This window comes from Silene latifolia, chromosome X (assembly GCF_048544455.1).
Source record: "Silene latifolia isolate original U9 population chromosome X, ASM4854445v1, whole genome shotgun sequence".
Lineage (NCBI taxonomy): Eukaryota > Viridiplantae > Streptophyta > Magnoliopsida > Caryophyllales > Caryophyllaceae > Silene > Silene latifolia.
In genome coordinates this window covers 322,075,436-322,099,401 of record NC_133537.1, presented here as the reverse complement: position 1 = coordinate 322,099,401, position 23,966 = coordinate 322,075,436, and the positions used below count along the sequence as shown (strand labels likewise).

The 23,966-nt window shown below is 38.3% G+C and overlaps 2 protein-coding genes across 5 annotated transcripts in view; both read right to left on the bottom strand.

Moving 5' to 3' along the window:
- Nucleotides 1-300: 300 nt before the first annotated feature.
- Nucleotides 301-7,687, bottom strand: LOC141618010 (E3 ubiquitin-protein ligase XBAT33). The gene is made up of 10 exons (XM_074435136.1): nt 7,108-7,687; nt 6,668-6,727; nt 6,457-6,528; nt 6,171-6,340; nt 3,588-3,748; nt 3,431-3,489; nt 3,304-3,350; nt 3,075-3,218; nt 1,934-2,025; nt 301-1,353 (listed from the first exon to the last, which is right to left on the bottom strand). Exons 1-10 carry the CDS (start codon nt 7,282-7,284, stop codon nt 815-817), a joined length of 1,521 nt encoding a protein of 506 aa, XP_074291237.1. The 5' UTR covers nt 7,285-7,687; the 3' UTR covers nt 301-814.
- A 2,161-nt stretch (nt 7,688-9,848) lies between these two features.
- Nucleotides 9,849-23,966, bottom strand: part of LOC141618008 (protein ROOT PRIMORDIUM DEFECTIVE 1) — a 32,691-nt gene continuing 18,573 nt past the window's right edge. Inside the window, exons 1-4 of one of the 4 annotated variants that reach the window (XM_074435132.1) lie at nt 13,339-14,953; nt 12,004-12,126; nt 11,468-11,547; nt 9,849-10,313 (exon numbers count right to left, since the gene is read on the bottom strand). In XM_074435132.1, the coding sequence (XP_074291233.1) occupies nt 13,433-14,839 (1,407 nt within the window). In that variant the 5' untranslated portion in view covers nt 14,840-14,953 and the 3' untranslated portion in view covers nt 9,849-10,313; nt 11,468-11,547; nt 12,004-12,126; nt 13,339-13,432. Of the gene's footprint in view, nt 10,314-10,344; nt 11,268-11,467; nt 11,548-12,003; nt 12,202-13,338; nt 16,147-23,966 lie in introns of those variants that run through there. The other 3 variants (XM_074435135.1, XM_074435133.1, XM_074435134.1) reach the window with 3 other exon arrangements.

Sequence of the window (23,966 nt, the reverse complement as noted above, 5' to 3'; positions counted from 1 at the left end):
CCAACTCAACATTTGGCAATGTTCATGAATCATGATCTAAATCCATCGTACCTTATATCTCAATGATCTCACACACAACCACCAACTCAACATTTGGCAATGTTCACGTGCTCAAATTCGTTACTCCATTGTTTTAACGGTTCCGACCTGTGCCGAGTTATAGAGACTTATAAACACGGTTTAGATTGCAAAGATGCAATTTTCGGAGGGTACAACTACGAGCTATTAAGTGTAAAAAGAAAAACCGAAAAAAAAAAAAAAAAAAAAAACACGACAGGGAATGCACAGTTGCACACCGCCTTTGAAATGCTCACAAGTAATTTGTCATACAAAAATTCTCACAAATCTATTCAATATTTCGACAATGAATGAGTGACATTGTGTACAACTGGATTACAGAACGTGATAACTCGATCAAACCCTATTTTTAGACATCAAAATTTACAGACCTCGATCCTCACATACATAAACTTACAACAAGTATAACATGTTTTCTTCGATTTCCAATTTTGGCTCGTTTATCAACCATCTTCCTTCTATTGTGTTCACTATAAGCTCTTCATTTCCCAAGGTTCGATCACCGGGACCAGATATATATCAGCAGGGAGCTGACTGAATCAAAGAAGTTTAAACAAGTACTACTTCCTCAGAGTACACTAAAATTAATTACTCGTGAATTAGTGAGTCTTGTATGAGACGATGTCACATGTGAGACTAACCCCAATCCTTGAGTATTTTTCATTTGATGTTAGGGTTAATGGGTTAGTCTGATATGTAAGAACGTCTCATATAAATATTAGTGTGATTAATATTCCTAAGCATTGATCTCGGAGTTGCACTGGTGCTCTCTGCTGTTACTCCTCCTTCCCCAAAACATATTGGAACAGCTAGTTCTGTCGAGTCGCGGGCCGTCCATTTTATCAGAGTCGATTGTACCTTGTGAGCGGGGAGATTCGTCTCCTCCCTCCAAATCCCGGGCGTCAAAAGATGGGCAAGGCCCTTCATTGCAATGGCATAAAGGAATAGCAACAGAAGGGAATGGACTGCAAGAAACAGGGCAGAACATATCCGGAGACACTGAAACAACCCGGTTCTTTCTGATCTCGGGAGTAGCAATGGTGATTGAGCGATCAGAAGATTCCCGAGGATGAAGCATGCATGGGGTGCAAAAGCCCATAGAAAGTGGGAGTTTCAATTCCTTTTCCGAGGAACCGGGCAATTTGACAAACGCGACAATGCCATGTCGGCAAAGAGGACAGGGAATGGACCCAGGTGGTCCTGCTGACTCCGAAGAGATGCTGCTTGTCGAGCAAAGATATAGTGCACATTTAACACACAGCTGGTGCCGACAACCTGCAGGAATATGTAGACCATACACGTCATCAGTGGCTTAGAGTATCATGCTATGTTAATCAGGCTCGACCTCAAGACGAGTTGTTAGAAAGTTATTTTAAATTTCAACTTTTGACCTAAAATGAAGTATAATTTCTAGATGTCCCAGTGTGGACATACGAGTATACGACAAATAGCTAAAGTGAAACATTGAAGTAAAATTCATGAATCGTGAGGGCGGAATCTTGTTCGTAACTTTTGAAGCACAACCGGCATATCTGCTCATTTAGGACAAGAATGTCTCACCTTGTGAGACTAACCCAGATAATTATGTATTCCTCATTTAATTTTATGGTTAATTGATTTATTTCACATGTAAGATAAACTCATATATATATATATATATATATATATATATTTTTTTTTTTGAAATAATAGTTAAAAATATAAAAACACTATCTTTTAGGTCGGAATTAAAACTATTTGTTGAAATGGTGTCCACGTAGGATCGGAAAACCCTGAACCTTGGACGCGGAACAAACAAGCCACTAACAGTTTGTGGGAAAGCTAAGAGGTTTAATGAAGATGGAGAATAACAGACCTTCAGCAGCTACACTGCATGCCCTCTCCAGGCAAACAGCACAAGTATCCGTGTCATCGAAGGAGGCCGACAACGCCTGCAGTCCACTTTCTCTGACATTCAAAATACATAACTATCTTGTCATTCTCAGTCGGACATAGCACACTTTTTTTTCACAACATCATTACCCATATAAATAAAGGGGCAGCCCGGTGCACAATGGCGTCCCACCACAAGGGTGTAATTGGGGCAAGCCTTCCCTTGCCATTTTGGCAAGAGGCCGCTTCAAGGACTCGTGACCTCACGGTCACAAAGCAACACCTTAACCGGTGCGCCAAGGCTCCCCTTCATCATTACCCATATAAATAAGTCCAACAAATTCAACTCAGAGACATTCAAAGAGGGTTGGTCATCCATACAAGACCGTCTCATATAAGTCAGTGAGCATACATGTTCATATACTTGGATGCATATATTCAGGAGTTCGTTAAAACAAACATACAACAAAGTCTAACAATCAAGTATGAAAGAAAAATTAATGGGACTCCACAAATTCATACAGTTCAATTAAGTTCGAAATGTAGATTGAGGGACAGTCTTGGAGACAAATTAAAGAACTCCCTGAGCATGTCTATAACAACTTGCAACATACAATACACTCGAATAGTAGACCAACATACATATGTAAGAGTTTCTGCATTAGGAATCCCATCTACACAAGAGTCGTAACTTGATAAAGTTTGTTTTCTCAATCGCTAGTTCGCTACATCCATAGCGTCAAGTTACGTGTTTCCATTTTCAACAGAGACAGACTTTCAGTTCTCAATTATGATGGAATAAACTCATAAAGTAAAATAACTCATTAAAAAGGCTTTGCTTCTTTTTAGTGTGGAACAACCGAACAAGTCATTTGATACAATTTTCTGACAATTTTCATCATGCGTTATCCATAATAGCCTCTATCACGCCATGTGGCGTGAAGACAAATGAAATTGTGTACTTCTGACCTTACCCAGCTATTTGAGGGAGATTTTGTGGCATTGAAGCAATGTTGTTTTTGTAATCTAGTGATAAGTTACGACTTGCATTTTGGAGCAGCCACAAATATGTGGCATATAATAACAGACACGACATCATAGTACAGTCGTAAAGTTTAGAATACCTTGCTATGCTGAGTACACTCATTAGAGGCAGAGACAGGTAATTTGACGGAGGAAACACAGGAATAATCGAATCAGAATTCGGTGCAAGTAAGGGTTCAAGCCAATGACGGCCCCACATTTTTGCAACATCAAGTGGTAGCCACCTGAATCAAAAAGCCCAATCAGTAATTTCTCAACTACAGGAAATACAATTATACAAAAGTGACATCTGAAATGCTCCATACTCACCCATTGCAGTTTAAAGTCATCTTACTGGCACCTCTAGATAGGAGAATCTGTTAAACACAGATAATCAAACTTCAGCAAATCAATCACGTCTTCCGAAAACATAGACAACATGGTATTCATGGATTACCTGACAACATTTTAAATTCCCCCCGCATGCAGCATAATGCAAAGGTGTACTTCCAGCTCCTAAAAATTGATATACATTATGTTTATGCGTTACTATGCAAGGACAACTACAAATACTAGGTTATAATTTATACCACTGATAACAGAGATAAGCTAACCGATTAAATCCATCGATGTGCCATAGTGGAATGTCACGGCCGAGACATTTGCCCGAACATCAAGAAGTAGCTGCACGCAGTCAAAATATCCATTTAATGCAGCCATATGAAGTGCAGTGATACCACCATCAGCTGGCTTATTCACGAACTTCGACAAAGCACTGGAAGAATAAGATTATAAATTAGCTAGAATTTCTATATAAAATAGATATATGAACAACCAAAAGTGACTCATCACACCCCACTACCTAGCACTTGAACCCAAAAACCACCAGCTAATTTGAGCAAGCAATCTCTAGGGCCTACGCTTAGAATTGCAAACTCCGAATGGCCTACACTAATTCATTGGGTAGCATGTAGCCTATCCCCAATCCCAGACCAAAAAAAAGTAATGGGATCTTCGATGCCTTGTATGCTGTGCTTGATAAATAGTCACAACAAGAATCAACTAATATTCTTAGATGCTACAACAAAATCAAGTCAAAAAGTGAGGCAGCAATGTGTTCAGGCGCAGGATTGTAGGCTCCACTAAGTGGACTAACTTCCACCATCATTCCAAAAGGTTGTTTACCCTTTTACAAAAAATGTAAGAAGGATTTGGAAAGAGTAAACAACCTAGTGAAAAAGAGAAAGTATATACTCCGCATTAGTGATGCCTCTATTCGCACTCTCATAGAAGTGAAAATGCCTATTTCGCACTCTCATAGAGGTGAAAATGCCAATGTCAGAGGAAAACGGATTCACAACTCATAAAACAACAACATTACCCTTACGAACAACACCTCAAAGGTCCCACCTATGGTAGACAGTGGTGAATTATTACATGGCCAAAGAGGTACATGCACCTGATATTTTAAGTGTGTACATATTTCCGTACATATATTATATAACTTGGCTCCCTTGGGCCTTGGTTCAATGGTTTAATTGTAAATGCTTCACATGAAGTCAAGGGTTCAAATGTTGGCATCCCCTATATTTTGCTCCAAGATCTGTCGCTGACGATAAGGTAACGGAGAACGGATGTACACAAACTCAAACATAGAGAGGCGTTTATTTACTTACAAACGACCCATAACAGAAACTAAATCAAGAAACAGTCATCTCAGAATATAAGATAGAGTTACGAATCATTCAACACCAAAGAGTAGTGAATCTTTGATGCAATTGTATATGGAAAAGCCTCATATATCCAAATCAGTTTCAAGCCCAACTAGGGAAACTTCACCAACTCAAAAGTAATGCTTAAACTACCATGAACAGGAGCTCATGTGTCAAACTCGGAAAAAATCCCCCACCCTTTTTGTGGTTATCAACAAAAAACTAGACAAAGAATTGTTATTATTATTATTATTATATGGAAGGCTAAAATATACTCTACGAGAAATACATTAAGCTTTAAGAGTAATAAGAAAGAGTAGCCGAAGCTACACACATGTTAATAGCAATGTCTTGACTATGCCACAAAATGGACCTACCATGAAGAGTAATGTCATGTACATTAAAGAGGACAAGGTAGATAAAGAGTGAACATTTGGGAAAGAAAACAAACAAAAGTGATAGTTTGCCTAATGATGATGGGTGGCGACAGGAAGGAGGGTTGGGAGTTGTTCAAAACCAACATCTCAGTTTTGATGCTCTTTAACATATTTTCCATTGGCCAAAATTTGTTGCCCTACATTATGACTATCTCCTGAATCAAGATAGAGTTAAGACTGCAGGAATGAGGCTATTTTTCTCTTTTGGCCAAAGAGGCTTACTAACATGCTTCAGGCCGCCAGTCCACCACTTATACCAAACTTATAAAACAGCCAGAAACCTAATAATCTCTAGTTTAATATCTATGCACTCATCCAGCATACCTACTTCACTCCTACTGGACTTAGTACTACAGTACCTATCTTTTGAAAGCTCCTTCACCTATCAAGAAGCTCGTAAAAAAATTGAATTTTACAGTCGTTCATAAAGCCGTGCATGATTGCATGAATATATGACAAAATATTTCATCACGCTTGTACATGCAAATATTCTATAAGGGTCCACCACTAGTTCTGAAATCCACTAAACGCAAGGAGTTGATCAGTCTTGTTTGAGCCAGTTATGCAAAGTATTAGGCTTCCTCTAGTGTCAACCCTGATTCCTATTCCTAAACTGAATCGGCCTTAAATACAATCGCCAGACACTTCAATGACATTAAATTTCTCAAGATCAAGCTGAAAGCCTGAAAAGATTCTCATGAACAAATGGTTCATTTTCCTCACTGGAATCCTTCGATTGCAAATGCTGAAGACACTTCAAAGACACTGAGCCACTTATGAGTAATGATCAAGGTAGAACCTACAACTCTCATGGAAATGTCAACAACTAATTGCACAAATACACGAAAAAGGGAAATATGAAGGCAAATAAATAAGAATGGGCAAAACATAGGCATGCTCATGCTAATCACAGCACAAGTCTCCGCCAGTCTCTTCCACACAGAAATATACATTCCGCAGTTAACTGCATACTGAGTAATTTTCACTAAAACAAGCTCAAAAGTTCTAGTTAAAAAGAAATATATGAGAAATAGATGCTAAGCCGCACCTGTTCTTCATATTAGATCCCTCACTGCCGTCAACAGTCACAGAATTCATAGAATCCAGAGGTACACTGGGGACAAAATCAGCAAACAATAGCCTTATACATCTCACATGTCCATTAACAGCTGCAAAGTGGAGAGCTGTTCTACCACTGAGATAGTCTGCTCTAGTGACCTACAATAAAAGAACACTACCAAATTACGAAAACTGAAAAAGACAAATTTTTCCAATAACCCAAGCTCGCATTACAACTGCATTTTGCAATGATGCCAATGATGCTAACAACTTACATTGCATCTGAGAAGTAGAAGGGTTTGCACAACCTCCCAATGCCCATATCTACTCGCTTGCATTAACGCCGTCTGCAAACAATTTCATCAACAACTAATCCAATTCTACTCAAGTTTTCATCACAAACCGAAATCAATGCCATAAAGGATCATTGGCTAAGTTGAGAAACCAAACACAATTAGGTCTAGAAAGGATCAAAAACACACTAACCTGGCCACAATAATTTCTAGAGTTGACTTCAGCTCCATTCTCAAGCAACAATGCAACAATCTAACACCCAAAAAAAACAATCACCAAATTTAATCACCCATTCTTGCAATTATCTCAAAGATCAAAACTTTTAATTCTTACTGAATTAAAACTAGACAAATTCAAAGTACCCATCAACACAATTGAGTCAAGGATCAAAACTTTCAACAATAACATCATTACCCCAGTACTTCAATAGCTCTCGTAAATTGCGGGGTAAGGGGGGTCGGATGCACACAGCCTAACCCATATGTTAAAAACACAAAGAGACTATTTCCGAATGACCCGAAATAAAACAAACACAATTCAAAGTACCCATCAACAGAATTAAGTCAAAGATCAAAACTATACTATTAAAAAAAACAGAAAAAATTAAGAAATGAAAAATTAGTAAAGTATACCTCATTATGACCTTTAGCAGCAGCAAAATGAAGAGGAGAATTAACACCACCAAAAGTAGAGTATTTAGCAAGACATGGATTACATTCTAAAAGCATTTTAGCTTCAATCAAATCACCATCTCTTGCAGCTGATACCAACCTTTCTCCTGAAGCTGAGCAACCAAATGAATTACCCATTTTACCCTTCCTCCACCACCAACACCCTCTACCCTTGTTCAAATTAATGTTGAATTTTTCAGGGTATTATTGGAAAATTATATATAAATACAAAAAGTAAGAAACTTTGGGATGAAAATGTCAATTAATTGAGGATTAATTTGTCTTTTGAAGAAATTAAGGGGGGGATTAAGGAGGGAAAGAGGGAAATTAATGAATAAATAATTAAGGTTGAAGAATGAAGGAAGAAAGAGCAAGTTCACCAAGAAATGAGTTGAGTTTTGAGTTAATCTTGTGTCCTAAAAATTGAGATTTCAACTGCTCTTTGCGTTTTTTGTGGGAATTTTTTGTCTTACTTTCCCGACTTCATTAGTGGACAACTCCCATTATTACATTACTTTTTGCACGGTCATGTTGTGTCTTTCGATATCAAATACTCCCTCCATTCAACTCCACTTTACAAGTTTCTATTTCCGTCCATTCAACTCCACTTTACAGGTTTCCTTATTTGGACATGTAAAAGACTTTTCTATCCTTATTGAAAATCTATATTTACAAAAAATGTCATTCATACCCCACACAAATCCACCATAAAACTCATCTTTATATTTTTTTAATATCTTTAACCCCACCATTCCCTTTCCCTATGTACTTTTAATAGTTTTTTTAATCCGTTTCTTAATACCCGTGTAAAAAGCATAGTTGCAAAGTGGAGTTGAATGGAGGGAGTATACTTCCTAGTGTTTTTTTGATACCAAATCCCGTTACCACCTTCTCGCATTACATGGTAAAGTCTGAACTCATTTCAGCAGTTTAGTTTATTCAATTCAACTTAAGTCAGTTTTGTTCAAGATCTCTTCACAAAAGTAACTCTTACTTCAGTTTTATGTAGTTCAATTTAGTTTCATCCAGTTCAACTCAACTCTATTCAATTCAGTTTAGCTCGTTTTATCCCGAAAAAACAGGGTCTAAATTGATAAGGGTATGTGAGAGGATGATATCGAAACTTGACATCACTGACGACGCCATCTCGTTATCCATTGGGATTCATTGTCGTCGATAAAGATAGGGAATGATAGGAGCGAGAGGGTGAAACTTTGAGGGTCTTACAAGTTACAATGTTATCGTCTTTTAACAACGGAAAAGTTTAGTTTGGTAGGAAAAAAAATTCAATTTATTTCTTGCTTTATTATATTACAAGTCACGGTTTTAAATTTCCGATTTAGGTTTACGCTCTCAAAGTTCAAATCATTGCCAATTTGGCATTGTCTACAACTATACTATAATGAGTCATTTGATTACCTTCCGCTTCACAAAACAACTCGACTAAATTATGATTTTCAATATCGAAGTCATTATCCCTCCCCGGCATGATTTTAAATTATTTTGGCTAATTCATGAAATATTAATCACAACTTTTTTTTTGACAGCGGTAAAAAGACGTAACTACATATTGTTTTGGCTCTCAGAGCCGTAGTTACATCCATGATTATTGAATAAAAAAAGCTAAAATTGTCAACGAAATTAAACATAATGATTGCAATTAAAATGCAGATATCAACTAACTTAATTGGTAAAGTTATTAGAGGTGGTAGTGATAACCTAAGTTCACCTTTACATCTTAAAAAAAACTGCAATTAAAATCGATTTATGACGTAAAATACAGAGAATGGATACACGGTAATTTTGGTATTTACATTATTATTAAAAAATCTAATCATAAAAGTAAAAATGCAAAGCCATGTTGTCAAGAAAATGAGAAATGAGGTACAAAATCATTATTAAGAGGATCACGATGTTTAAATTGTCAAAGAAGAAAGAGGAGACAATCAAGCCGATAGACCCACAATGATTAGGACTTGGATCTTGATTCTTACCAAAACTCCACAAATTCCTCCAACGTAATTACGTTGTAATCAAAGCACCTACTTTATATGGTGGACAATAATATGAGCACCAACAAAAAAAATATCCCAATTGACGAGCTAAAATTAAAATTCATACTCCTTTTATCCCGATCCCGATATTAGATAGTTACTTCCTCTATTCCATTTGATTGTATGCATTTTTTAACATGTTCCTCAAACATTTTCAAAACCTATATACAATTAAAAGCCGTGCTACCCCGACTCTTCAACAAGGCATCATGTCAGTTTTTTTTTAAGTTTACAACAACTAGGGTCTCATAGCCCTTCTAGCAAGGTTATAAGCTCTCTTATTGAGATTTCTAGGCAAATAACTAACACGTAAACAATGAAAGAGAGGAATGAGAAGGGAAAGATCATCCAGAATTCCTGCAATGGGGTGATGCTTTCGTTCAACGCCTGCAATCTAACCTATTAGTTGAAGGCAGTTTGAGGAGATATCCAGATGTATAATGCCTTCTTTTCTTGCCCAATATGGCTATTTTGTACAAATTTTTTAATTTTTTGCCTAAAGTGAAGTGTCGTGTCAGACACGCAACACGACAACTAAGCGATGTGTTAGAGTAACATAGATCAAATGGAATAGAGGAAGTAAAATAGTTAGGTCACTAGAGCAATATCAAGCAATTTAGATGTCTAGACTATTATTGCTCATAATTCTTCTTTTACCGAAACAACACAACATTGAAAAAAAGATCGTTGTAAAGCGTCCAAACGTGTTCTCATCCGATTATAATCACCAAAATTTGAAAAAACAAAAGATAAACATGATGTAGGCCACATGCCCAAAGGGTTTTGCTCAAGAGGGGTAGGCCAGCTTAATTTTGACATTAAACAACTGGAACCTGGGATTCTTTGCACATGTTCCCACCAAATAATTAGCAATATAGAACTAGCTACATCTCTTCGCACGAATGTGTATGTATCCTTGCCTAACGGCTCGAAACAAACAGCCCGTTATTTTCTTACCAAAGAACAAAATCTACCATGTGAGTTGCGAAACTCTTGCACAAGAGTGTAGACACTCGGATCTGGAGTGTCGCCTTTGGTTTTGGCTTTGTATCTCGACAATTTTAGGCTTTTGTTCCCGGCATGTGCTGATGGATGGAGATATCACGGTGCAGGCTGCAAAAGAAGAATTCACTCTCAGAAGAATTGAAACGTGACATTAGGCACACTAGTCGTGTGAAATCTATTAGCATTCGAGTATGGTATAACAACCGCCTTTAGGGATTCGGAGAAGCTGTCAATATAAGTATAGTTTAATGACATGCACATCAAACTGCCATCCAAAAAAATAAAGAAAAAAATGACATGCACATCATAATTTTATGATCAAAGGTAGGTTAGACCTGAACTGCTTTTGGAAACATTGATTATTCAATAATACGTTTAAAAATCTAATTGGTAAACATGAGTACGATAACGATGTCTAAATATATCAGTTGTGTTAGGTACAACCATTACACAAATCTACCCAAATAAGTACGGAGTACATGTTAACAATAGTAACTATCCAAAATACAAGGGAACATTGACAAGGGTGATACTTTTCCATTCTGAAACTCAAATACTTGTAATACTTGTAAGAGATCGTCTCAATGTGAGATAGTCCATATTAATTGGACATATCATTAGTTAAGTGAAGTTAAATATTATGAGTAGTTATGATCGTTTCATACTTTCATGGTATATAAGATAGTTTTGTACAAGACTTGTGATTTTGACGCTCTGAAGGTTGATCCTTACAGTACCCTATGTGAAATTGTGCGCTCTCATGGATGGAGTGCAATAATCACTTTTGGAAGAGTAATAGTCAATACCCATGAGAGCGTTGTGGTCAAAACGATGAACAAATCAGTGCTGAAACGCCACTACTTTGAATCTAAGCTACTACACCATCCGTCCTAATCATTTGTTTACCTTTAATTAAAATACCCCTCACAACAAAAAAAAAAAATACTATAAAACAAATGAATGGAACGGAGGGGAGTCTAATCTAATGTTGTACTTCACATGTTTAGAGAAATCCGAGTAGCAAAGACAGCCTCGTTATATAGTGAGCATTCCAGATGTTGTCTATGACGAAACAAGCTAAAATGTTCATGTCACGGTTGCTATCAGGATCCCTTCACCATTAACTTGATGCAAGACAGCAAAAGATGCACAAGTGACAACAACATGGAGATAGTTTGGTATCAACTGTCAAGTAATGAAAGATAGGTAATAATAGGTCAACTAATACAACAAAATCACAACTGAATTTAGTTTAACAATACCTCAGGTCACATTCACAGTTCAACTTCATCTTGACAAGCATAACATGAGTTGACTTAATCTTCTCCGAAAACACGTTTTCCTGGAGAACAAGAAAAAATAACCCAATTGGAGTTTCATAAATATATGCAAGCATCAGTCAAGCTGAAAAACTCAAGCAGAACTAACATGTTGCAACAAAGCGTAATGTGAATTTATAAAAAAAAAATGTACAGGGTTACACAGCATTACACCAATAGAAGCAGGAACAACCTCAATAAAAACCGTCACATGTCAGAGAATCACAGACTTATTCTTTTTATTATTTTTTTAAAATTTATGGTAAGGGAATGGATTGTTTCATTAGTACTAAAAGTCACATGTACAATCACAACTACAGCAATCAAAAGTCAAAAACAACATAAATTGTTGTCAAGGAGTATTATTGTTAATCCATCAAACTACTCCATTTTTACTCTACAATGAAGTCTTAAAATCAAGGGATAAACGGCACTAAATATAATCGATAATAAGATTTTAGATGAAATTTGAGGCTTACCATCGCCGAAGTTGTTTGATAGCTTGGTGAAAATGATCAAGGGTGTTATTAGAGAGAGAAAAGTTTCTTTTTTTTTTGGTGGTGCGCCTAGAATCACATAGATGTTATCTCACCTTCATTGTCCTTCAAGTAAGTCAACGATGTATGGTCAAGGATGACAAAAACCATCTCCAACTTCGTTCAGAAAGCAAACAAATCCTAAATTTCATAATTCACAGACCAACTTATCAAACTGGCATATATCCTTGAAACACCATGGGCCGCAACAGATTATCGAAAATTGACATTTCAACATTTCATTTTATATTTATCAAGTTTAAGCCAATCATGAAACATGGAAAGCACGTCCGTAGACAGGCATCCTAACTTTACATTACTTGGATTGTTTGCTGCACTATATGTTGACACTCAGGCAAGGTTATGATCACTTGACACTTCAATTTCGAGTGTGAAAGATTCGTGAGTAAGTGGCAGTTTCTCTACGCAATTCTCTATGCAATTTTTATATGCGTAATTCGGAAACCCTATCACTGTGTTTCCAACATGGGACAAAGTTGCGTATATCTGACTTCTCTCCCCCACTGCAGGGGAAGCCTTTGAGGCACTCGTGTTTGGTGCAATATTGCTGCAGACAAGGAAATAATTGAAAAGCACAAAAACTACAGAGGAACTAATCCATTTATATGATTTACAGCATATGAATACACCTTTCCTATAAACTGCAGAAGATTAGAAAAACCTAGATATCTTAATCAAAGGACTGACATGATTCCGACATAATTCATAATCTACAAACCAACTTATCAAATTGGCATATACCCTTGAAATACTATGGCAACAGATTATTATAAATTAACATTTCTTCATTTCATTTTATTCGAGTTTAAACCAGTCATGAAACATGGAAAGCTAGTCCATAGACAGGCATCTTAACTTCTACAGTACTCGGATTCTTTGCTGCACTTCATGTTCACACTCAGGCAAGGTTATGACCACTTGGCAGTTCCTTTACGGGTCTGAAAGAATCGTGATTAAGTGGCGGTTTGTCAATGGGATTCTCAATGCAGTTTTTATGATGGGTACTTTGGAAACACCATCACTAGGTTTCCAACATGAAGCAAAGTTGTGTACATCTGATCCGACGCCCTCTTGAGTCTTGAGGCACTCGTGTTTGGTATAATGTTGTGACAACAAAGAGTTGAAAGGCACAAAAAATCATAGAGGAATTAATCCATTAATCCATTAACATGATTTACAGCAAAACATAACCAGTAAATCATAACATAACCAGTAAATGAAGGACTGACACATGACTTTAACTGGTTTAAGGGATACCTTCAGGGTACGACCAAGGATTCCAGGCAATACAGCTAAGTAAAGAGCAGAAAGCCAATCAAAGCCACACCTGAGTCCTGGCACGCATAATCATTCAACCAAATTTTGTAGTTTCATTTCCCGTGTCAAGTCTGAGATGATCATCTCCATCACTAGAATCAGATCCCACATCACTGTCCACCTCTAACTCCGAATCTTGATTTTCAATTCTACTTTCCCTTACGCTTTCATGAGAATCAATGTATTCGTTCCTATTCCTGCCTACGTCATTACCCCGCCTTGAATAACTGGCCAACTCCCTCTCCAAAGGAACCTTTCTGGGACTTTTCAAAATAAGTTTAGCAAGCATTCTACGAGCCATATACACATCGTTTGGTTCTACCAACTCCCCCTTCCTATAAGCCTCTCTAAGAAAGATAGTATGTAGCTTCCCAAGATTCCCTCTCGTCGATATATAAAATATCCCTTGATGTTGTAGAAGGAAATCCTTTAGCTTCTTAGGTAGATCCATAGTAATCCTGAAATGTGCAATCCTCTCTAGTGAAATTTTCTTCTCAATAGTCAACGACAATATCTCATGAATCATCGCCACAGCTCGTTTCTCCCACCGATTTTGAGCTTCTACAGACCTCAAATCATAACCAGAAATATCATCATAAGGCGACCAATAAGGCAACCGTTGCCATTTCCACATTGCAATCTTATAATACTTCCCAGTCCTAAACCCGGGCGGGAAATTCACAGCAAACGCAAACCTTACATCCTCCTCATTAGCCCCACTCCTCCTATACTCCATCTCCCTAACACGATCAATTGCGCAAACCGCCAAGTTAGGATCTTTCTCCACAAGCTCAATGTACTTACTATAACAATCCTCAGCATCAAACAACCTAAAATACTGAGGATGCTTAAGCACAACAGAATACTCAAAATCATCCGGAAACCCGAATTCTCTACGAGCAACCCTAACATGTTCGAGATAAAGCCGGCCCGTGTTCGACAACATTAACAATTTCCTAAGCCTAAACACAGCATCGGATATTTGAGCATCAAGGGCAATCTTTTCTTGCTCCATTTGCAAAAGGGCTCTCCTAGTTAATCTCAAATACAAGATTCTTTGAACTGGGTGCTCATAAATTTCAAAAATTAGAGGAAATTTAAGAACAAATGTACCTGCTTCATGCTTTTTGTACCCTAATCTAGAAGATAAGAAATCAAGCCTTGAAATTGGGACACATTGGTGAGGTTGTGAGAGGATTAAATCCTCAAATTTGAGAATTTTTCTAACTTTTTTCTCAATTTCCATGTAATCATCAAAACCATGGTCTCTTATTCTTTGTTGTTTTTTGGGTATTGATGTTGATTTTTTGGACATTTGTCTTGTGAAAATGAGGACATTTTGGAGGGTTCCGTGAAGAATTGATGATGTGATTGATTTGAGGAACTGGTTTTTTTTATTGATGTGATTTGATGATGATTTGAGTATGTTGAAGTGGTTCATATTTTGGGGATTTTTGATGATTCAATTAGGGTTTAGGGTTTTAACAAGGGGAAAAGAGGGGAATGTGTGATGGGTGAACAACACTTTCCCAGTTTTCGAATAGCAAGTGTTTTGATAACACCCTTTCTAGTGGTCTTTTCGTTTATTGAATCATTGACATTTTTAATTTTTTTTTTTTTTTTTTTGGCAACGAGTAAAGAAAGGTTCTTATACAATTGACATTTGACTCATTTGGTCCATGCACTGATAATACTAATGTAATAATCTAAGACAAAAAAAGTAACTACATCGGTTAACAAACATGTGTTGATAGTAAAGCTGAACACGATATTCAACATCTTTATCCTCAACCTTCTTCAGGGACGAACTGAGCTGGCCAACTGATAGACCAAATCTTCACTCAACTTGAAAGACACGACTTCGGAGAAATACCTGCAACAAGACCCAAAAGAGTGTCCTTGAGATTCATCTCCTTGGCTTAGTTGGCTATGATATACAACATCCGGAACCCAACGAGACCCTTGATCCAGTGAGAAAGAAAGCTAAGTGTACTTACGCCACACAGACGTAGAAAGGGAAAGCGGAAAACAGGCCAGAAAAATCTGCCTCCAAAGGAGAAAAAACTCATACACTTAGGGACACCATTCCTATGGACCAAAAACTCGTCGCCCAGAAAAGCGAGAACGTAACTAACTGACAAAACAGAAAACCACTTAAACAGCCCACATCCCAAAACCAAAACCATCTTTAATGGCCAGGTAGAGACGGCCACAACACTAACCCGATGTATAGTTACAATCGTCATTATTGACCCGACAACGTAAGCAAGCAAACCATAGGCCATAAGGGGACACGACACCCCAAACCACCATGGCGAAGACGAGAAGATAAACCTAGAAAAGGTTATTATTCGGTAAAAAAACTAAATACGAAATGAAAAGATCAAATATTCACTTAAACGACAAAACCACCGCATCCAACCCAACCAACGACATAAGCCCAAAAAAACTCTGATTCCACCCTACCAATCACACCTTAAAAGGACAGCAAAGGACCCCAATAGCCATGACCTCACTCCAAAAACAAAAAAAGACGGGCTTGACCAGCCATCCAGTCATCCACGACCGTAACAACAGACACAACAACAAGAGGACCCAAAGGGCCTCTGAGACCCCAAATTCCAAACGAATCCCCCCAGGACCATCGGCAAGCATGCAACAAACCAAACCATGAGAACAACTCAGACCGACACAAAAACCAGGAGTTGAGACCAATCGGTGGGGAAAGGGGCGAGGGGAAGGGGGAAACTGTAATACTACGGTTTTATGAGTCTCTGGGTACTCTATCTAGTAGGGCTTACTCTGTCGAGTAAGTATGTTTTGAGTTACGAAATAGGAGTCTGCCTGTAGGGTACTCGATTGAGTAGCCTTGGTACTCGATCGAGTAAGTGGCACTCGATCGAGTACGAGACTTACTCGATCGAGTAGCTCGGTTTACGGGTAATGTTTTGTCGGGTTTTGTAATAATGCGAATTAGTATATATAACTTTCCGTCAACTTCTCTACACTTTTATAAACCTAATACACTCAAAAGAGATTGCAAACTACGTTTTTCGTGTCATTCGCATTATTGACAAATCCCGGAGCTTGAGAGGTCGGATTTCGTTGTTCGTTGTGTCTTTGTGATCCTTGCGTCAAGGGTAAGTCCTACGTACCAATTTTATAGCGTTTGGTTGACTTTGGTTAAACCCTAATTTTGGGAATTGGGGGTTTGTATGATTAGTTGTGTTAGTAGTGATTGTATGATTATGTGATAGGAGGAGGATTCGTAGAGGAAAGATTTTGAGACAGCTGCTAAGACCGTCTGCTTTGTGTTTGCATTCCAGGTAGGGTTGTCCCTACTCAGTATTAGTCACTTGCGGGAGTGGCTTCACGCCCTTGATTCGACTTCTGTGGAACCCGCCACAGAAGGGATGTGCACATTAATGAACTTGGATTTATCACTCGATGGAGATGAGCGGGGCTTAGTTGGGAACGGTTGCGGTCCCCCACTGGCGGTGTGGTGTACCTGTTGTGATGGATACTCTGGCAGGGCTACACACTTTAGTGTGTAGTCAGTGATGTGGAGATTGATTATGGAGTTTGGGGTTGATGTGACGATTGAACTGTTTGTTAAGTATATTATCGTGATTGTTTGTGTGGTTAGTACTTACCCCGTTTAAATGTTTTGTATGTTGGAGCTCGTGTCCTCCACAAATTAGTGTGATAACATTTATAAATCTCTTATAGGTTCACAAAGGTATACTTCGTATTTTATCAGTTGATTAACGATTACCTAATAACGGTTGGCTTGCTAGAAAGTTTGACGTTATTATCATACTGATGGCGGTGATCAACTGGTCCCTAAAAGTCACACCTAAAGGATGTGTTTGAGAGATGTGATTGTATGAAAATATAATCACATTGATGCCTTATATGACTAAACAGTTAGTCAACGTGTTGATGAAACGATTATTTAATGCCGATTAAATAATATTAGCTAAGACGAATTAACTGTCAATTCGTAAAATTGAATATAATATGTTATATTTAATTAATGTATATAATGTTAGCTTGAACGAATTAATATGTTAATTCGTAATTAAATGTAATCGGTTATATTTAATCAGCGAATGATAATTATACGATATTGTCATAATAAATTATTATTGACCCGTATTAATAAATCAACCTCAAGCTGTTGGGTGTAGACTTGTTAATACGGAATAATATAAATGACAATTTATATTTAATACATTTTATACATTTTGTATACTACCAAAATAAGAAGATTTAATCTCCTTATTTTTGGTAAGTAGAAAAACCGAAAAAAAGAGAAAATAATTTCTCTTAATTTCGGTTAGATGGGCCGAATTTAGGGAAAATAATATCTCCCTCATTCACTCTTATTTTCGGTACAATATGAGGAGTGTAGAGATTAATTTTCGACCCTAATTCTCTTTTAACCTAATCTTGCCTCTCATCATAACACAAAACGAAAAACCCTAAATTTTTACAGAAAATTGGGGATCGATTCTAACAAGAAGCAAAGGGCATATCTCATATCATCTTGGGTGCAACTGATAGGTGAATATCATTGCGATATTATTCTTAGGCCGATTTTGCTAGGACCGAAGGTTATTTCTTAATTCTCTACCTTTTCGTTTATGTAATTTATTTTATGACTAGCATTCATCATTATAAATCGTTATAATCCTTAATAATAAGGGAAGTATACAGATTATTTCCCACAAGTGGTATCAGAGCCAGGTTACGAATTTTATTTTGATGATTTTCATAAAATGAATTTGAACAAAGGGTTTATGAATCGAAAAAAATATATATATACACGGCTGAAATTTTTTTTGCCGATTGAATTTTTTTTTTCTGCCGTGTTTTTGTTCTTGTTTTGATGCTATATTTCCATTTTTATTTTTCATATAGTGAGTAATTGAGGAATTGTCACTTAATTTGATCATTTAAATAGGTGGTTTGGGAAATTAATCAACATAATTAAGGTATTATGTCTTGCATGTTTAATTTATTTAGTTGATGCATTTTATTTTAGTTGAATGAATCGTTGAATGGTTTTATTTACGTATTTTTGCAATCGGTTGTAATTTGTAATACCTAGTGTGGCCTTAGTCAAATTATGTTTTCGTAATGATGGAAACATGATTTTTAATGTAATTTGAGATCTCGTATCTCCGTTTGGTTTTCTTTATTTATTACGATTTTGAAATTAGAATGTAAATAGGTTTATTATGTAATTTTAAATTGTAATTTTTGAAAAGACTAAAGATGGAGATTGGAGCTCACTCCCGCTACATGGATCAAGATGGAACATCAAGACAAGCTTCTCGGATCCAAGGATGGATTCCAAAGTTGTATTAATGTTCATTTTGATAGGATAGGCCATACTAAGACTTTATTTTTGTTTTACGTTTTACCATTCTTATTGTTTTTCATTCACATGCTAGTTAGTGCATCATTTTCCGCCTAAAACCAAACCACCTGCTAATATGCATGAAAATTGACACATATAGGTTGTATGTTAGTATTCATAGACATACATATGTCACATGTTTATTAAGCCATCACCTTAGTTTATTCATTCACGCATGCTAGATATTAGTTCACTTAAAATGAATTAAAATAAAGTTGATGGGATCTTCCTCTAAAACGGAAATTGAGATTAGTCTTTATAAGGGCAAACAACTATGAATCCCTTCTTCGTCGGTAGGCATAATATGACCCCTTCTACGTTGGGTAAGTAGTTTGTGTTGACTTAGTTTATCTCAACATTATAGTCCGAAGAGTTTCTCGTGATTATGATGGACTAAAGATAGAATTTACAGAAATTTATCGACCAAGAATTCTAACAGTAGAATTAGCCAAAAGGTTGGTTTATCAATTTATAGATAATTGAGTCTTGGGATCATTTATATAATTCTTGAGGGAGGTCAATTGTATAAATGCATGAGTCTTCGCGTTATAACAGTATTGCATTAGACTTAAAATCAAATCGATGCATATGCTTATTATTTATTCTTCTTTTCACAGTGTAGAACACGTTTATATTACTGTTACAACAAATGGCTGGAAATAACGAAATCCCAATGCCAAGTGCCACACTTGGACGCGAGTCCGGGCTGAAAGTTTTTATGGACAACATGAATCAGTACACGCGACTGAAGAATGACGGGTCCAACTTTGTGGGCTGGGAGGCAGCACTACGGAATGCTACCATTGCTGACGGTAAGCTCAAGTACTTAACTGAGCCAATACCGGTAAACCCAGGCCCCAATGCAGGAGTTAACGAGTCACTTGCTTATAGTGATTTCGTCATGGAAGCGGGTGCGATAAAGAACGTACTCATCTTTGCAATGGAAACCAATTTGCAGAGACGCTTCATTGCCCAGGGTGCAAACAAGATTTTCACCACGCTCACTAATGAGTTCTCAAAAGCACCGAGAATCGTTACTTATGAGCATACCTGTCGCTTCTTTGATGCGAAACTCCAAAAGAGCCAACCGGTTAGCCCACATATTCTCAACATGATTGAGAATGTCGAGAAATTGGAGGCACTTGATTGTAAAATCAGTGAGAGCATAGTCATTGACCGTATGCTTCATTCTCTTCACGATGGTTTTGCCCTTTTCAGGGCGAACTACTACATGAATGACTTAAAGAAAAGTCCTCATGAGCTACACTCAATTCTCGTACAGACCGAGAAGGATATGAAATTGAGTGGGAGCATGAAGCAGGATGTTCTCATGATTTCCAACAAGGGTAAAGGTAAGGGCAAAGCTCCAGGCGACCTAACTGTAGGTAAGCCAAAATTCAAGAAGCCAGGAAACGGTAAGAGTGGGTCTGGTGAGACTAGTGGCTCACAGGGCAAGGCAAAGAGCAAGGGCGGTGACATTGAGTGCCACCATTGTCACAAGACTGGACATTGGAGGAGGAACTGTCCCGTGTACCGTGAGGACATAAAAGCAGGCCGCGTCGTTCCTGTTGGTATGTCATCTTATATTCATATGATTGAGATTAACCATGCAAGTTTCGAACTTGGGTACTTGATACTTGGTTGTGGTTCTCATCTCAGTAATCATTTGCGGGGCCTAAGAAACATCACACCTCTCGGAAAGGGTGATGTGGACCTGCGAGTCGGGAATGGAGCTAGAGTTGTTGCTGTCTCGAAGGGAACATATGTAATCCAACTCCCTAGTGGTTTTGAGTTATTTTTAAATAACTGTTACTATGTACCCAGTTTGTCTAAGAACATTATTTCAGTTTCCGTACTTGATAAGGACGGTTTTTCATTTTTAATAAAGGATAATAGCTGTATTTTCTCTTTCAATGAAATGATTTATGGCAAAGCAGTTTCCATGAATGGAATATACATCTTAGATCAAACCACGGAAGTATTACACGTGAATAATAAGAAATTAAAGGTTGGTGACAAAGATCAAACCTATATATGGCATTGTCGAATGGGACACATCAATGAGAAACGCGTGAAGAAACTCGCCGATAATGGGACTATTCCCGCATTCGATTTTTCTACATATGACACGTGTGAATCATGTCTCATTGGCAAAATGACTCGAATTTCCTTCAAAGGTGTTGGAATGCGCGCTAGTGACCTATTAGGACTCATACATACCGATGTTTGTGGACCTATGTTAATTACCGCTAGAGATGGCTATAGATATTTTATCACTTTCACGGACGATTTGAGTAGATACGGATATGTCTACTTAATGAAGCATAAAAGTGAATCCTTTGAGAAATTCAAGGAATACCAGAACAGGGTTGAGAACCAACTGGGTAGAAAGGTTAAAGCACTCCGTTCAGATCGGGGTGGCGAATATCTTTCAAATGAGTTTGATCAACACCTTAAAGACTGTGGAATTGTTTTGCAGTTAACTCCACCTGGAACACCTCAATTAAATGGTGTGTCCGAACGGAGAAATCGAACCTTACTTGATATGGTTCGATCCATGATGAGTCACACGGTAGTGCCTGATTCATTATGGGGGTTTGTTCTTTTGTCAGCTGCTCTTATACTTAACCGAAGTCCGACTAAAGCTGTCGACAAGACTCCATATGAAATGTGGAAGGGAACGGTCCCTAACTTGTCCTTTATTCGGGTTTGGGGCTGCGAGGCTTATGTCAAGTGGAGACACGAGGATAAGCTCGGCCCGCGATCGGTCAAGACATACTTTTTTAGGTTATCCAAAAGGAACGTTTGGTCATTACTTCTATTCGCCTACCGAACATCGAGTTGTTGTTGCGGCTAGTGCGACGTTCTTAGAGAAAGAATTTCTCGAGAACAAGACAAGTAATAGAACCTTCGAGCTGTCGGAGATTCCAGAACCAACAACCGAGGAACATATGGAGGAAGTTGTTCCTCCATCTGATGATACGGTTAATATTTCTGAGGAACCTAGGAGGTCGGGTAGAGTCTCTAATCCTCCGGAAAGATACATTGGTATGGTCGAGGAAAATGACGTTTTACTCCTAGAGAGTAATGAACCCGCTACCTATATCGACCGTAGCCGATCTGCCAGCTCGCAGCCGAGGACACCAGGGCAAGTCCTGCAGAACCCGCCTGGGCCTTATCACAACATCCTCATCACCACACCATATCACCTCAACATCCTCCATCTCCAATGCATATGAATGCTCAACAGTAAACAATGCATTACAATATGTATATCAATGAATGAAATCATGCCAGCTACCAATGTTGTGATAACACACTCAACAGGAACAGTTCAGTCAACCATATCATAGCGTAACCAACAACCACGAATCAAGTCACGTTCACAATTTGGTCATATGAAACACAAACAAGTCAACACAATTCAATAACACGATAAGAAGTCAAGTGTATTTCCCTACCTCGATCTTTGAGTCAAATAATCGGGTGTCCAAAGAATATTCCACAACAATGCTCCCTCTGAAAGATAATTAAATGATAAACAATCACTTAACTATTCCCGTTCCCAAAATAGAAGTTACTAAAAATAGAATTTCTTAAAATGGAAACTTTCCCGATATAGTAACTTTTCTCTTTTAACAAACCCGACTCAAAATCCGTCTCTAAATATTTTAAAAGACTCGGGAATTGCATTTAATAACTAATATGATAAATAAAATATTAAACGAATTAAGAAAACCCGAATTAAACATAAAACAACTCGAAAAACCCGAACCACAACCCGTGACATCTCACTCGCCCGAACCCTCACGCGCCGCCTGAACCACCGTGACAACCACCAGCCGTGCTCCCCACTTCGACCCCACCACCAACAACCACCACCAGCCTGGTCGACTGCCACCGGCGAGTCGAACCAGTGCTGCCCTTTGGCCTGGTTCACCGCCAAGCCTCCCAAACGCCCCATTTTCTCCGCCTGCAACCACCGCAACTCTCACCTGTCCCCTGCCAAACCACCACCGTCATGCTCGCCGCCAACCCACGCACCCAGACGCAGTGGCACCACCGTTTCGACCTCCCCCAAGTCCACGGTGGCGCCACCCCAAACCTAGCCATTCTAAACCCGTCTGAAACCCCTGCTTAAACCCCGTTGCTACCCCCCATTGCCGCCGCCTTCACAGACCACCACCACCGCCTAAAACCACCTCAACAACCACCACCACACTCGACCCTCACCACACTACTCCCTTACCCTGCCAACAACTACCAGCATCCCCTCCCTAAGACACGAAACAACACCCAAAAACCCGACATCAAAGCGAAAACAGAGGAGACGGGTTGCTCTTACCTTTTCCTGCCGCCACTACCGCCACCAGGGCCACCCACGGTTGTCGACAAAAGCCTCTAGCTCTTCCCTGCTGTGCCGTCAACACCCACGGCCACACACTCTCTCTCTCTCTCTCTATGCGTGAAAGGCTGAGATTGGTGTTGATGAAGAAGGGAGGCGTGTGAGATGAGGGGCGTGTATGGTTAGGGTAAAACTAGGTTAAAATTTAGGTTAAAGATCAAGTTAGATGGTAAATGGGTCATGGGTAACGTGATTGGTAAATGGGTAAGCTATCGTTCAGTTAAACCCGTCTCAACAAGTTTACGAGTAACTCGGTCTTACGATATCAACACGACTAAACAATTAACTCGACTCAATTAGCGATATAAAATACGGGGTATTACAGTCTCCCCCCCTTAAAATGAACTTCGTCCCGAAGTTCGCTCCCATACTCAACGTCAGAAGAGGTATAGTATATCGTACATACGGACGTCACGCATTTAATTTCTAACACAGTTAACACACACTTTTGACACATCAATTAAACATAATAGACACGAAATGTTACATTCTACCCCCCTAAAAATAAACTTCACCCCGAAGTTTAACTCATCCTCCCTTAACCCAACTAACTACAACCAAATACCACCTGAGAACACAAATGTGTAACAACTAAATAATCACCTGAGAACACCGTCATCTTCCATCTAAATTTCGATCTCAAACTCAAGTAACTCAATAACCATGGTCACATTAGGCCGTGAGCATGACTCCCGTAAACATAACTCGGCTCATAGGCCCCATAACTCATAACTCATT

Excerpts from the sequence above, each read along its gene's own strand:
- LOC141618010 (XM_074435136.1), bottom strand. The coding sequence starts at position 7,284 with ATGGGTAATTCATTTGGTTGCTCAGCTTCAGGAGAAAGGTTGGTATCA. Across the intron at positions 6,728-7,107 it reads CTGCTAAAGGTCATAATGAG|ATTGTTGCATTGTTGCTTGA; the intron begins GTATACTTTACT and ends TTTGGGTGTTAG. Across the intron at positions 1,354-1,933 it reads ATGCAGTGTAGCTGCTGAAG|GTTGTCGGCACCAGCTGTGT; the intron begins GTCTGTTATTCT and ends ATATTCCTGCAG.